The sequence below is a fragment of the Polyodon spathula genome, chromosome 10 (genome assembly GCF_017654505.1).
Source record: "Polyodon spathula isolate WHYD16114869_AA chromosome 10, ASM1765450v1, whole genome shotgun sequence".
In the NCBI taxonomy this organism is placed as follows: domain Eukaryota; kingdom Metazoa; phylum Chordata; class Actinopteri; order Acipenseriformes; family Polyodontidae; genus Polyodon; species Polyodon spathula.
The window spans coordinates 23099006-23112870 of record NC_054543.1 but is presented as its reverse complement, the minus strand read 5'-3'; the positions used below and the strand labels follow the sequence as shown (position 1 = coordinate 23112870).

General features: G+C 43.6%; 1 protein-coding gene across 1 annotated transcript in view; it reads right to left on the bottom strand.

Annotated features, from left to right (window-relative positions):
• LOC121321996 (collagen alpha-1(VI) chain-like) overlaps window positions 1-13865 on the bottom strand; it is a 69376-nt gene that overhangs the window by 17667 nt on the left and 37844 nt on the right. The window contains exons 21-25 of the mRNA XM_041261400.1: window positions 12240-12302; window positions 11635-11697; window positions 11175-11225; window positions 11029-11064; window positions 10711-10773 (exon numbers count right to left, since the gene is read on the bottom strand). Coding sequence (XP_041117334.1) covers window positions 10711-10773; window positions 11029-11064; window positions 11175-11225; window positions 11635-11697; window positions 12240-12302 — 276 coding nt within the window. The remainder of the gene's footprint in view (window positions 1-10710; window positions 10774-11028; window positions 11065-11174; window positions 11226-11634; window positions 11698-12239; window positions 12303-13865) is intronic.

Genomic DNA, 13865 nt, shown 5'->3' with positions numbered 1-13865 from the left:
AGGCACCAACTAGAGGGGAGGTCAGAGAACCACTGGCAAACTCAGATCACAACATGGTCTCATTTGAAGTGATTTTTAAAACCCCAAAAGTAATGACTAAAGCTAAGGTTTACAATTTTAGAAAGGCAAACTATGAAGGTATGAAACAGACTAACAGAAGTAGATTGGAGTAAAATAGAGAAAACATCCACAGAAAAAGGATGGCTGTTTTTTTAAAATGTAGTACTAGTGGTGCAAAATAATTACATACCAAAAGTAGACAAATCCTAAATCTAATACAAAATTTCCAAAATTGTTTAATAGACCAATTTAAAATCAGCGAAAAAAGGCACTTTACCGAGTACTTAAAAGGTACCAAAAACAAAGTACACAGAAAGAGTACTCACAACTGCAAATGCAAGTCAAAAGGGAAGTTAGAAAGGGAAGTTAGAAAGGCCAAGACAGAGATAGAAATGAACATTGCTAATGGGGCTAAAACCAATTCCAAAACATTTTTCCAATATTACAACAGCAAGAGAAAATTCAAAGAGGTGGTTAAATGTCTAAGAGGTACAAATGGAAAATCATAGACGAAGAAGAAAAAAATACCAAATATATTAAATGATTACTTTTCACAAGTTTTTACAAAGGAGGATACACATAACATGCCCCACATGTCAACCTGTTCCCATCCACTTTTAAATAACTTTAGCATAACTGAGGCAGAAGTGTTAAAGGGACTAGGGGCTCTTAAATTAAACAAATCCCCTGGGCTGGATGAGATCCTCCCAATATTACTTAAATAAATGAAATAAGTTATTTACAAACTGCTAACCAAGATCATGAAACAGTCTCTTGACACAGGGGTTGTACCGACAGACTATAGAATTGCAAACCTAATACAGATCCACAAAAAGGGAAACAAAACCAAACCAGGTAACTACAGACCAGTAAGCCTGACTTCTATTATATGTAAACTTATAGAAACTATAATAAGATCCAAAATAGAAAATTACCTGTATGGTAACAGTATCCTGGGAGACACTCAGTATAGTTTTAGGAGAGGGAGATCGTGTCTAACTAACCTGCTTCATTTTTGACGATGCAACATTGATAATAGATAATTGCAAAGCATATGACATAGTTTATTTAGATTTCCAGAAAGCTTCTGATAAAGTCCCGCATTAAAGATTAATTCTCAAACTGAACGCAGTAGGGATTCAAGGAAATGCACGTGCATGGATTAGGGAGTGGTTAACATGTAGAAAACAAAAATTACTGATTAGAAGAGAAGCCTCAAAATGGAGCCAGGTAACCAGTGGTGTACCACAGGAATCAGTATTAGGTCCTCTGCTATTCCTAATCTATATTAATGACTTAGATTCTGGTATAGTAAGCAAACTTGTTAAATTTGCATACGAAAAATAGGCGTGACAAACACTATTGCAGCAGCAAAGATCATTCAAAATGATCTAGACAACATTAAGAACTGGGCAGACACATGGCAAATTACATTTAATAGAGAATTCACTGGGTACCTCCAAGGCCACTAAGAGTATGTAGATGCAAGGGAGAAGAGATTATGGGGCAGGTATGCTAGGGCAACATTGTGTTAGACAGAACAAAACAGGATAGGCCCCTGAACTCTAAGGACCAGGTCAGGCAGCACTGACTGTGTGCTGAGTGGATTGGTGAGTCAGGGATTGGACAAGGGACAGGACACATCTGGACTCTCACATCTCACCGGGTCAGGCAGCATTCTCTGGCTGCTGGGCGGTTTTGAGGGCAAGAGGCAGAACATTTTAAAGAGTACGAAACAATGGGTGATGGAGCCCCCACGACTCGGGACCGGGTCAGGTAGCATTCTCTGGCTGCTGGGTGTGGCCACCAGTATAATCGGTGACCGAAAACATACAAGAAAAAAACTCCCTCCCCAGCGGGGCCCGGAGCTAGGGGTGAGTAGACTCAGCTGACTCAGAGGGAGCTGAATGGTACTCGGACCTTGAAAAGAAACAAGAGACATTACAGGAAAGTTTAAAACATGGACAGCCAAAGCGCATGAGCTGCGAAAGAACAGGTGTGGCCGTGGGTCCCCTTTGACCTCCATGGAGCCTGGGTGCCAATGCTCGCCTGGGGAGTGAAACTCACTTCCTCCCCAAAGAAGAACCCCCGGCTCCCTGCAGAACCGCACCGTGTAGATAGAAAAGACCGCAGGCGCACAGATGAATAATCTAGGAGGAAAAGACAAAAGAGAGAGCGGTAGTAATGGCAGGATGTATTGGAGGCCATTTGCACTGTGGAGAGGAACCCCCTGTGGGGTGAAAACTTATGGTGGACCGGGCTGAGATGGCGCCACCACTCCAGGTATGTTAACCAAGGATTGATGGGCTAAGACAATGTCTGATGGAGAGGAATTAATATAAGTCTCGACTGCTGATGAAGACCATCTCCCTATTGTCTTTATGAGATGTTGTTTAATTACTATTGAGGTGTGGTGTGAGAAAAACCAGCGGCGAGTGATGATTGTCATAGAACAGTCCAAGAAGAGAGGTCCCAAATGTTGGAGAAGGGGGCTGGAGGAAAGATAGAGAGTCAGAGTGAAGCTAGGGCAGAGCAGAGAGTTGATTGAAGAAAATTGAATAAATCATCCTTGTCCAAGTTGGTTGGTCTTGGATTTTCTAAGCAACACAATGTAGTGGTTATCTGACACTAAGGAGAGATCGGAGCGATGTAGGCAAGTGGCTGGGAAGCTGGCAAGGGATGGGACAGCAAACTCAGAACAGAGCATAAACCTGAAAAAAGCGATAATGCAGAGAGCTTCCATCAGGTGGTCATCAGTAGGGTTCAAATATCCTTTGCATAGTGTAGAGATGAGTTTCAGAAGGATGTGTGCAGATATGAAAAGTCTAGAGGATACAGCAGGTGGAAGGCTCCTCTTCATACCTTTTAAAGTTAGATGAACTGCTGGAATGGAACGCAGCTAAGGTGAGGAAATGCCTTGGATACAGAACTGATGTTGGATTCCTGCGATGTATGATTTAATAGTGGAGAGAGCAAGGCCGAGCGTGACTCAGGCGGGTGATGAAGGCAAGGAAATAGTCAAGCTTGAAGGAGGAGTGAGGAATCCGGTTATGGGAGCAGAATACAGTGAAGGATGTCCGGCAGAAGAATAAGAACGGGTAGAAGGAGCGAGGGTACTGGCCATGAACTGGCGAGCTGACTGGAGGTGGCTAGAGATGGTAGAACATGGTTTCACCATATCTAACTGCCAGCTCTCGTTTGTGAGAGTAGGCTGAACAAATGACATCTGTATAAGCATAAAATGCCAAAACAAACTCCCCCAAAGTTAGATTATTTAAAAGCCGAGGATCTGAAGTTTTTAGCATTACTGACACACCTCCACATGTAACAATACGTTGATCTATTAATTATGAAGTAGAGATCAGAACCGTAACTAAATTAATGTCCTTAGCCTGAATGATTTTCTTTCGGAGAGCAGCACTGATGGTAATCCTGAAGGAATTAGTAGGATACCGAGGTATAGAAGGAGATGCTATGGCCAGGCTGTGCTCCAGAGATAAATCTTTGATGGCGGAGACAGGTTGCACAGGAGGTTAAAGGAAACCAGCGGCAGGCTGGGACTCTAGGGCTCAAAGCCTGGTATTAAAAGATGACATAGTATCTGTCATGGACGTGAGCAAGGCTTTAAGGCAGGCCAGGAGGCTAGAGTCGCCCAGATCGGAGGCTATGGAGCAAGGGGGGGGGGGGGGGGGGGGGGGGGGGGGGGGGGGGGGGGGGGGGGGGGGGGGCGGGGAAGGTTGTTTTGAGCCTAAGGAAGCTGAGGCAGCTGCAGAGCAGCGCTGTTTGCGAGCGTGAATTTCCTGAACAGAAGCAGCGTATTCAGGCGGAGGAAGTGGTGGTGCTGCTACTGACACAACAGCCCCACACTTGCGTTTGGGGGGTGGGAAAACGAGTAGCTTCCATAGTATTGCAGTATAGCTTAAATAGTTCTTCCCAAGGTGCATCAGTAGGGATAGGAATCTTCTTATCGAAAAGAGCTTTTAATAGTTTAGACACTTGCCAATCTTTAACCAGTCTTACTTTGAGAACAAGCATGAACTGATCTGGCTAGTGTGGAGCTTTGCGCAGATTTAGTTGAAACATCAATCTGGTCCTGGCTGAACCTGATTAAAGGACGGGCTTCTCACTGGGGTTGAGCAGGCTGAATTTCTTCATCCTCGTCCGAGGAGAAATCAAACTGTAAATCCATAGCAAGGAACTGAGGATAAGTCCAGATAAAGCATAGATGGTCTTCTTCCTCTGTTTTCTCCCCCTTTTTTATATAACAAAGTTATATATATATATATATATATATATATATATATATATATATATATATATATATATATATATATATATATATAACCAATAAGAGCTGGAATAAAGCAATAATAGAGCTGGAATTTAATTTGAGATGGTCAGAATGTATTGCAACAAAACAAAGCACAAGACCGATTAGTGGAAGAGTGCTGAGTGGATATAGAAAAGAGATAAAGAGACATAGCTGAAAGTCCAATTAGGAGTCACGACAAAGCTGCAGAAATGCCCGTTGATTGATAAGACTGGAGCTGCACAAGGCTAATAGACTGCGGGACTGCACAGAACGGTCCTCTTTACCTGGAAGTGATTGAGACGGCTAATCTCGTTTTCGAATAGAGAACAGTTGAGGAGAGCTAGAGTGGCTGTGAGCAGGGAGAGGAAAGGGAGGCAAATTGAAAGAGCACCCTCTAATGCATCCCTTGAATTATGTTTATAGGCTAACACAAGTGTAAGGTACTGAACGCAGGCAATTAAAATGTGCATTACAAATATCATATGGGAGATACTGACATTGAAGAAGGAATCTAGGAAAAAGACCTAGGAGTTTATTTTGACTGAGAAATGTCTTAATCTAGACAATGTGGGTAAGACCTCATCTAGAATATCGTGTTCAGTTTTGATCACCTCGCTACAAAAAGGATATTGCTGCTCTAGAAAGAGTGCAAAGAAGAGCGACCAGAATTATTCCGGGCTTAAAAGGTATGTCATATGCAGACAGGCTAAAAGAATTGAATCTGTTCAGTCTTGAACAAAGAAGACTACGCGGCGACCTAATTCAAGCATTCAAAATTCTAAAAGGTATTGACAATGTCGACCCAAGGAACTTTTTCGACCGGAAAAAATAAACAAGGACCAGGGGTCACAAATGGAGATTAGACAAAGGGACATTCAAAACAGAAAATAGCACACACTTTTTTACACAGAGAAGTCTGAGGGTCTGGAAGCAACTCCCCAGTAATGCTGTTGAAGCTGACACCCTGGGATCCTTCAAGAAGCTGCCTGATGAGATTCTGGGATCAATAAGCTACTAACAACCAAATGAGCAAGAAGGGCCGAATGGCCTCCTCTCATTTGTAAACTTTCTTATGTTCTTATCAGGCAGGTAGGTAGCGACTTTAATTCGGATGATGTTTGAGAGATAAAAATTGACTTCATGTGGTGAATTTGGAAAAGTGCTTACAGTGGAAGTTTCATATTAATTGAAACACTAGTCTTGGCAAGAAAACGGGGTGTCTAAAAACCTACATGTGTAGGCCATTTTTAGAAACAGAGTCAGGCTTAGTCCAAGAATAGCACAGTTAGGCTAATAAGGCTATTATATTTAACATGTTCATTATAGCTTACATTTAAATGGAAATAACTGAACTGACCACTGTATGCACAGCACTTTTACACAAGGGCTTATGATAAACCCCTACAGTCTGTGTTCAATAAATTGTTAACACACACGCGCACACACACACACACACACACACACACACACACACACACCTGTATATGAAAATAAACTAATCTGAAAAGGTGAAATATACTGCTTAGAGGAAATATATTGTAGACCAGGGTTAATATAATCACACAAAAAGTTGATGTTATTTACAAAACAGCATCTTTTTTAATACACATATAAACTTGTGTCGTATTGTATTATAGCAAGGATCCTGTGAAATTTGGATCACCTGCCTTTTTAGAGAAAACAGGGGTTGAAAATGAGAACTATGAGATCATGTTCCAATATTTTGTAAAGAAGTTATATCCAATTAATTTTGAAGGTTGCTATGTAACTCTAATTTTTTTTTTTTTAAATAGTTAACTGGATCCTTCTAGAATATATCATTAACTCAAAGATAAGAACTGTCAAGGCAGATTGATGATCAGATTCAATTGGAACTCCTGAGCTAGACAGAGTGTATAGTGGCTGTTCCTGTAGAGACTTGGTGGGCAGCCATATACATATAAATTCTGACAGAATTATTTTCCAAAGGGAATGTCCAATTTTGTTCTGTTTTCCTCTGCATTTTGACAGTCCTGTAATTTCTGGGATATAACACACTTTTTATATTTTAGGATAGTTTATAAGGTAGGCTATAGTATAAGTCAGTGGTGTGCAAACTTTTCATATGGCACCCTTTTCTTAGCATGCATTTTGTTGCATACAACCCCCCCTCCTCCCGCTGACACATACGTTAAAATGTTAGAACTTAGTTTTATATTTGAAAAGGTGTTTTATTCCTGATTTAATGTAAATCGTATTTTTTTCCTAGACTTAACCACAAACAGTCCAGATTTAGCTAAATACATAAATGTTAACAAACACATTCTTAAAAGTTTTGAAATGTGTACTTTTAAATATAGGGCTCTATGTACTAATATTACTTACATGCTCATAAAATGCTACAAATTCGTAACCTCCTTCCTTCATAGAATTTATGCGTGTGATATACTAAGTAGCTCTTTTTCGAGAACAACTACCGTAATATCACTGCAAGTATACAAATAGCATAAATTACTGCTCATTATACAAGAGAGATAGGAATTTGCATTTCATTATAAATAGATTTGCAATGCCGAAAGTCAGGATTAGATCTTCCTTCTGACAAAGATAAATTAGTGGTATAGTGACCAGAAAGAAGTAGTAAACAAATATAATAGGATGGAGCTATGGCTTATGCAGACTCCAACCTTGATGCAACTATGGTACCGGCCAAAAAGAAAAGGAAAACAAAAAAAAACAAGAAATATTATTTAACATTTCACAGGGTCAAAAAACATTAAGAAACAAAACATGGAAAGAAATAACTAACAAAATAAATTCACTGGGACCAGTGCTGGCGTTAGGGTTTCAAATGATAATACATCACAGGCAAGTCAAAGTAGTTTGAAACAGTCATAACTAACCTACTGCAGCAGGGATGAAACTGAGTTAATTTAATTAATAATAGCTAGTTAACCCCTCGGCCAGAATATAAAAGCCGGCAGCTGTCTGCACTCGAGGTGAAGTGTAAGAGTGAGGAGAGACGTAAGTCTGTGCTAGGGGATTTAAGCAGGAGGTGCAGAAACAGCAGCGTGGGGCCGGTTGCAGGTCCCATTGCATCTCTACCATGCTGGATGTTTGCCTTGCCTTCTGGATGAGGAAGGGTGGTGCTTTCTGTGTGGCGAGGTCAGGTACCGCCCACTCAGCCAGAGCCATGCATGGCAGGAGATGGAGGAGCCTGAGCGTCCGGCGTCAGGGGGGGGGAGGTCCCGCTGGCTCTGAGGTCGACAAATTCCCTCTCTTCTGAGGAAATCTGGGGATGGCTGGTAGAGCCTGGGAGGAATGCTGAAGAGGCCCTGCCTGATGTGATCAACCTCATGAGGGCCAGAGATGGAAAGCGATGAGAAGCCTGGGAAAAGCAACAACGCCCAGTGCCCCTCCCAAACATTGCGGACATGGTAATCCGCTACCTAGCTGCAGATATGGCAGTGCTCCCACTACCTCCAGCTCTATCGGGAACAGCCCCACCGCTGCCATCTCCAGCACCAGAGGGAGATGAGCCATCAATGCAATCTCCTGCACCTGAGGGAGAGGAGCCATCGCTGCCAACTCCAGTGCAAGAGGGGTAAGCCCTGCTATCTCCAGCACCAGAGGGAGAGGAGCCATCACTGCCAACTCTAGTGCAAGAGGGAGAAGCCCCATTATCTCCAATGCAAGAGGGGCAAGCCCTGCTATCTCCAGGGTCATCGCTACCATTTCCACCAGCAGAGGGAGAATGCCTGCTGGTTTCCCCTCCACAGCCTGAGGGACAGGAGCACGAATGTCCACAGCACAAGAGGGAGGACACCGAGCGTCTGCAGCCCAAGAAAGGGAAGGCTCCAGGTCCACAGCCCAAGATGAGAACAATGGGGGAAAAGTGCCTGCTGTTCCCATCTCCACCAGCAGAGGGAGAATGCCTGCTGGTTCCATCTCCACCACTGTGGGAGGACTACCTGTCGCTCCCACCACCACCAACAGAGGGAGAATGCCTGCTGGTTCCTCCACCACCAGCATAGGGAGAATGCCTGCTGGTTCCTCCACCACCAGCAGAGGGAGAATGCCTGCTAGTTCCACCTCCACCACTGTGGGAGGACTACCTATCACTCCCACCACCACCAGCAGATGGAGAATGCCTGCTGGTTCCTCCACCACCAGCAGAGGGAGAATACCTGCTGGTTTCACCACCAGCCTCACGAGGAGAGGAGCAGGAGCTGCCTCTACCTCTATCCCTACCACGCAGGGAAGAGAACCAGGAGCTGCCGTCACAGAGCCAACACTACACCCTGAGCAGTATGTTCCCTGTACAGCACAGCATGGACACAGGCACCACTTTCCCAGGATTAAAGGGAGAGCTGCACCAGTAACCTGCAACTGAGGGAGAGCCGCACCAGTCCCCTGCAAGTGAGGGTGAGCCACACCAGTCCCCTGCAACAGGGGGAGACTACACACTGCTCTCACCTTTGTCGCCAGGAGACTACACGCTGCTCCCTCCTTCATCGCCAAGATACTACACGCTGCTCCCACCGCTTCGACCACCAGAAGCAGAGCAGCAGGAGCTGTCTCTGCCTACGCCACCTCCACTAGCAAAGGGTGAATTCCTGCTGGTTCCATCTCCACTGCCATGGGACGACTGCTTGCAGCTCCCACCTCCACCAGCAGAGGATGTATTCCTGCTGGTTCTCCATCCACTGCCATGGGAAGACTGCCTGCAGCTCCCACCTCCACCAGCAGAGGGTGAGTACCTGCTGGTTCCATCTCTACTCTTCCCTTGCTCCGCCCAAGGTTGCCTGCCTCGCTCTGCCCAAGGATGCCTGCCTCGCTCTGCCCAAGGATGCCTGCTGCTCTATATCGCCTGGGGTTGCTTGCTGCTCCGCATTGCCTGGGGTTGCCTGCTGCTCCACATAGCCTAGGGTTGCCTGCTGCTCCGCATAACCCGGGGAGCTACCAGTTACAGGGTACGAGTGACAAGTGAAGCTCCCACTGCCGCCTCTATGGCCAGGGGCTCCCCTCCCAAGTTCGCCTCTCGAGGGTCCGCTGCTGCTGCCGTCGCCTCCCGAGGGTCCGCTGCTGCTGCCATCGCCTCCCGATGGTCTGCTGCTGCTGCCGTCGCTTGGAGTCATCGGCTCTGCTTCGCCTGGGGTTGATGGAACTGCTTAGCCTGGGGTTGCTGTCAGCCCTGCTTTTCTGCAGGAAATACTGTGGCCAGAGCCCAACAAAGGGGTCAGGAGACCACCTCCCTCTGCAGCACTTTCGCTGCAGGGAATTTGGTGACCGGAGCCCGACAAGGGGGAGCTGCCAGCTACAGAGAAAGGGGAGAAGGTCAGGTGACCACCCCCACAGACAGCCAGGCTACAGCTGTTGGGGTGGGAAGAGGACCTCCCACCATGGCCACCACCTTTGGCCCGTTGCTGCCCCTGTTCCTGGACTGGGACTATAAACCTGGACTTTGGGGACTGAGGGGGGGAGGTTTCACCACTGACTCTGTTTCTGGTATGACGCCACCACTGCAAGCCATCCTGGTCACAGGGAGTGAAAAGGACTTTAGTACATCGCGGGTAGGTCTACGAAGTCACAAAAACCAACAAAAAGTCAAGCTACGAAAGAAAAATCAATGATACATAGATTCCATAATGCATACATGTCGAAAAATCATAAATTCACCATTTAAAAAGTCTCTAAATCTTTTTTTATTTTTTTTTGTACTTAGTGTGCCAAAATTTAGCTAACATTTCTAAAAAAGCACTCAGTGAAAAAATACATGTAACTTAAATATTTTGTTTACACTTGGCAATTCAACATTTACCTAACAGATAAATCTGAAAAACATTACAATTTAGCAATTAAATAGGAAAAAAAAAGAAATCTGGGTTTTCACAAAATAAATAATAATTTTGCCGGCTAAATCTGAAGCTAACATGAAAAGGAGACCATGTCTATTTAAGCATTTGATTTGGCAGTGTATGCTGCAGAGCTGCCCTTACATGCTGGAAGCTGACACTTTGCGCACCACTGGTATAAATAATGCAAATTATTTGGGGTTTTAATTGATTTCTGATGAATTGATTAATCACACTTGTAGGCTTTGATTAAAACATAATTGATGGATTAATCATGTCTACCTGAGAGCGGTATCTAAAAACACTGCACAAAAAACAGATCTTGAAAAAAAGGAGGTCACTTCTAAAGACCTTAAGGCAACTGGAAACTATACCCAATATTTCATAGTATCTCAGAATGAAGAAAAAAGACTGCAATTTGCAAACACTTGCTCATCTGGGTTTTCCTTTCACTGCAGTACTACACCTTTATTGTATCATCTTAGTCAACTGTGTGTGACTCACATCTGCACCAGGGTCCCCAGGCTCCCCATTATCTCCCTTTGGTCCTGGATATCCTTTGGTGCCCTGCGGGAACACAACACACACGCAGAGTCACACACCTGAACACCTTTCTCTGAATCCATTTCTTTATTAAGACAGCAATAGGTTGCTACAGTTCTGTAATTGTAGTTTGCTCTGAGATGCGCCAGAGTTCTGGATGATAGAACAGGCCATGTTTCTATAGCAACCATCTTCTTTGCTATACCAATCCAAGCAGTGCAAATGACAATGGTTATCTTGCTTGAATAGCAATATAGTAATTCAATCATAATTACTTACATTAGTGCCTGGATCGCCTCTTGCACCTGGGTAACCCTGAAAAGAAAGAAGGATTTACTAGTTGTATTTCCTGTTTGCTATTATGACAAGAAAAAGGAAGTACCTCATAATTAAAAATTGAAAATAAAAAATGTAAGAAACTTTACTTGGAAGCCGGGGAATCCTTCAGTTCCGTTTCCTGAAGCCCCATCTTCCCCCTGGCAAGATAAAGAACTTGTGCTTTTACTGCTAAATTCTGCTGCCTCTGTGGTATTACATCTACTGTACTATATTGGGTTGCACAGCAGTGTAAAAAACAGCAATTTCAGACATTTCCTCCCAGTCCTGGTGTGGTAAAGTCACTTTCTAATTGCTCTAAAATGGGGGGACTGTACCAAGTTGTGACAAAGTGGACACAGAAATAGAAATCCTCTCACACAAGAAATACAACACTCTGATTGGGTAAGGATGATTATAATTTTTTTATAAAGGGCTTTATCAACACTGTACTGTTCCCCCGCCCATTGCCTCTCCTTGGAGGCTCCAGTCAAGATTCACTTGCTGCTCTAGCCCAAACCCAAACCCATGGTCATTCCAATGGAAGAACTGAAGGAAGCCAACACTCACCCTCTCACCCATAAGACCAGGATCTCCAGGCATCCCTTTCGTTCCTTTTGGTCCTTTAACCCCCTAAAATAAAGCAGACCCCAGATGGGGGGTTCAATAAAGGAGGGCAGGAGGCAGCACCATGAACCAGGACAGCAAGACAGCAACAGTTGCCTATTTTAAGTTGCCTATTGTCAAAGGAAAAGGCTCCTGAGTCTACAACTCAATACTATGGTGATTGCATCACTGCTTTCACGTCTCTCCAGGCTGTTTCACATTGTAGTGTTGCTGTATGCACTGTAGTATTGACGTATGTACTGTAGTGTTGAGGTATGGACAGTAGTGTTGATGTATGTACTGTAGTGCGGGTGTATGCACTGTAGTGTTGATGTATGCACTGTAGTATAGACGTATGTAATGTAGTGTTGAGGTATGTACTGTAGTATAGACGTATGCACTGTAGTGTTGAGGTATGGACTGTAGTATAGACGTATGTACTGTAGTGTGGGTGTATGCACTGTAGTGTTGAGGTATGTAATGTAGTGTGGGTGTATGCACTTCAGTGTTGAGGTATGTACAGACAGACAGGGCACAATGACAATATGATGCACTTTGATGAACCCCACCTCGGGTCCAGGGGGTCCTTCATCTCCCTTGTACCCTTTTGGTCCTGGAGGTCCTACTCCACCCTAAAGAAGAAGAAAAAACATTAAAACAAGAGAAATATAAATATATAGGGGTCTATTCTCAAAGCTTGCTTGTAATGTCTGTTTTGACTATATAAAAGATATCTGCTATTCATGAAACTGCTGCTTTCATTACGAGCAGTCAACTCATCTATGGTTCATGTATGTTCTAGACATATTACTCGGAAAATGGTGTAGTAAATGGCGTAGTCAAAACTCTCATTAAATTAGTTTTTCGTATTCCGAGGTGTAGTGAATTACATTCAAAAATGCCTTTGTCATGGAATTATTAAGTTTCTTTCAGTATTTCTACATGCTGTGAATTAGACACATGATCTCACATGAGAAACAGGTGAGTAAACTTAATTTTACCAAAGTGAATGATGTCTTTAATGCAAGAGATAACTAAGCTAAGATATACTGTATAAAACTAAGGAGAGGGGAAAAGAGAATGAAGGGAAAAGATGGGAGAGAGAGAGAGAGAGAGAGAGAGAGAGAGAGAGAGAGAGAGAGAGAGAGAGAGAGAGAGAGAGAGAGAGAGATCACATGCCTCCCTGACACCCCCATTGCTATCATGGTTACAAAGTTAGTTGTTGGTATATGCACTACTTCAGGCAGAGAAAACGTTAAAGAACCATTAGGCTCCCCAGCGGAAGAGGAGAAGCTGACTGAGATACAGAGGGGCTGAGATGAAATGCTCTGCAGGGATCAGCTGACATCTCCCACTGAGACAGGGCACACACACACAGCTATTTACTTACTTGTTCAGTAAAAGACCAAACAAAAGAGTGATTTGTCTCCAGTGTGTAGCTGAAAAAGGAGCAACTGGTCCAGCATCTCTAGCAAGTGCCCAATGTGGTTGATTAGAGGGGGTCAGAGCACACTAAGCCTTACTGCTGAAGGTAATTATTTTCTGATCTATTACACACACACACACACACACACACACACACACACACACACACACACACACACACACACACACACACACAGTTGTAGTCAACAAATTATAGGAACAATCTTTTGTAGTAAAGGTTTTGCTTTTGTGTGTGAGGAAAAAAAGTTAGAAGAAATATATGTCTATTTCAGCAATTTCTTTTTTGCAAAACTCCAAAAATGCTAATTCCAAAGAATTCATACCCTGACAAGGAACATGAAATTAATAGCTAGATCAGGCATCTTTATCTAAAATAACCTCTTACTAAACGATCAGGTTATTTGTCAGTGAGCTTTTAGCATGATCATTTAGTGATTTTTGACCATTCTTCCATGCACAATTGTTCCAGTTCATTCAAATTTCGAAGACTTCTCTTATGCACAGTCTTCTTCAACTCATACCAAAGATGCTCAATTGGATTTAAATCGGGACTTTGACTAGGCCATTCCAGAGCCTTGATTTTATTCTTTAACCATTCTGAAGTAGATTTTCATGTGTGGTTTGGATTGTTGTTGTGTTGGAACATCCATTTGCTCTTTAAACCAAGTTCAGATGATTGGCCAATATCTTTTGGTGTGCTATGAAATCCATTTTACCATGTATTGGAACAAAATGTCCTGTGCCATTGG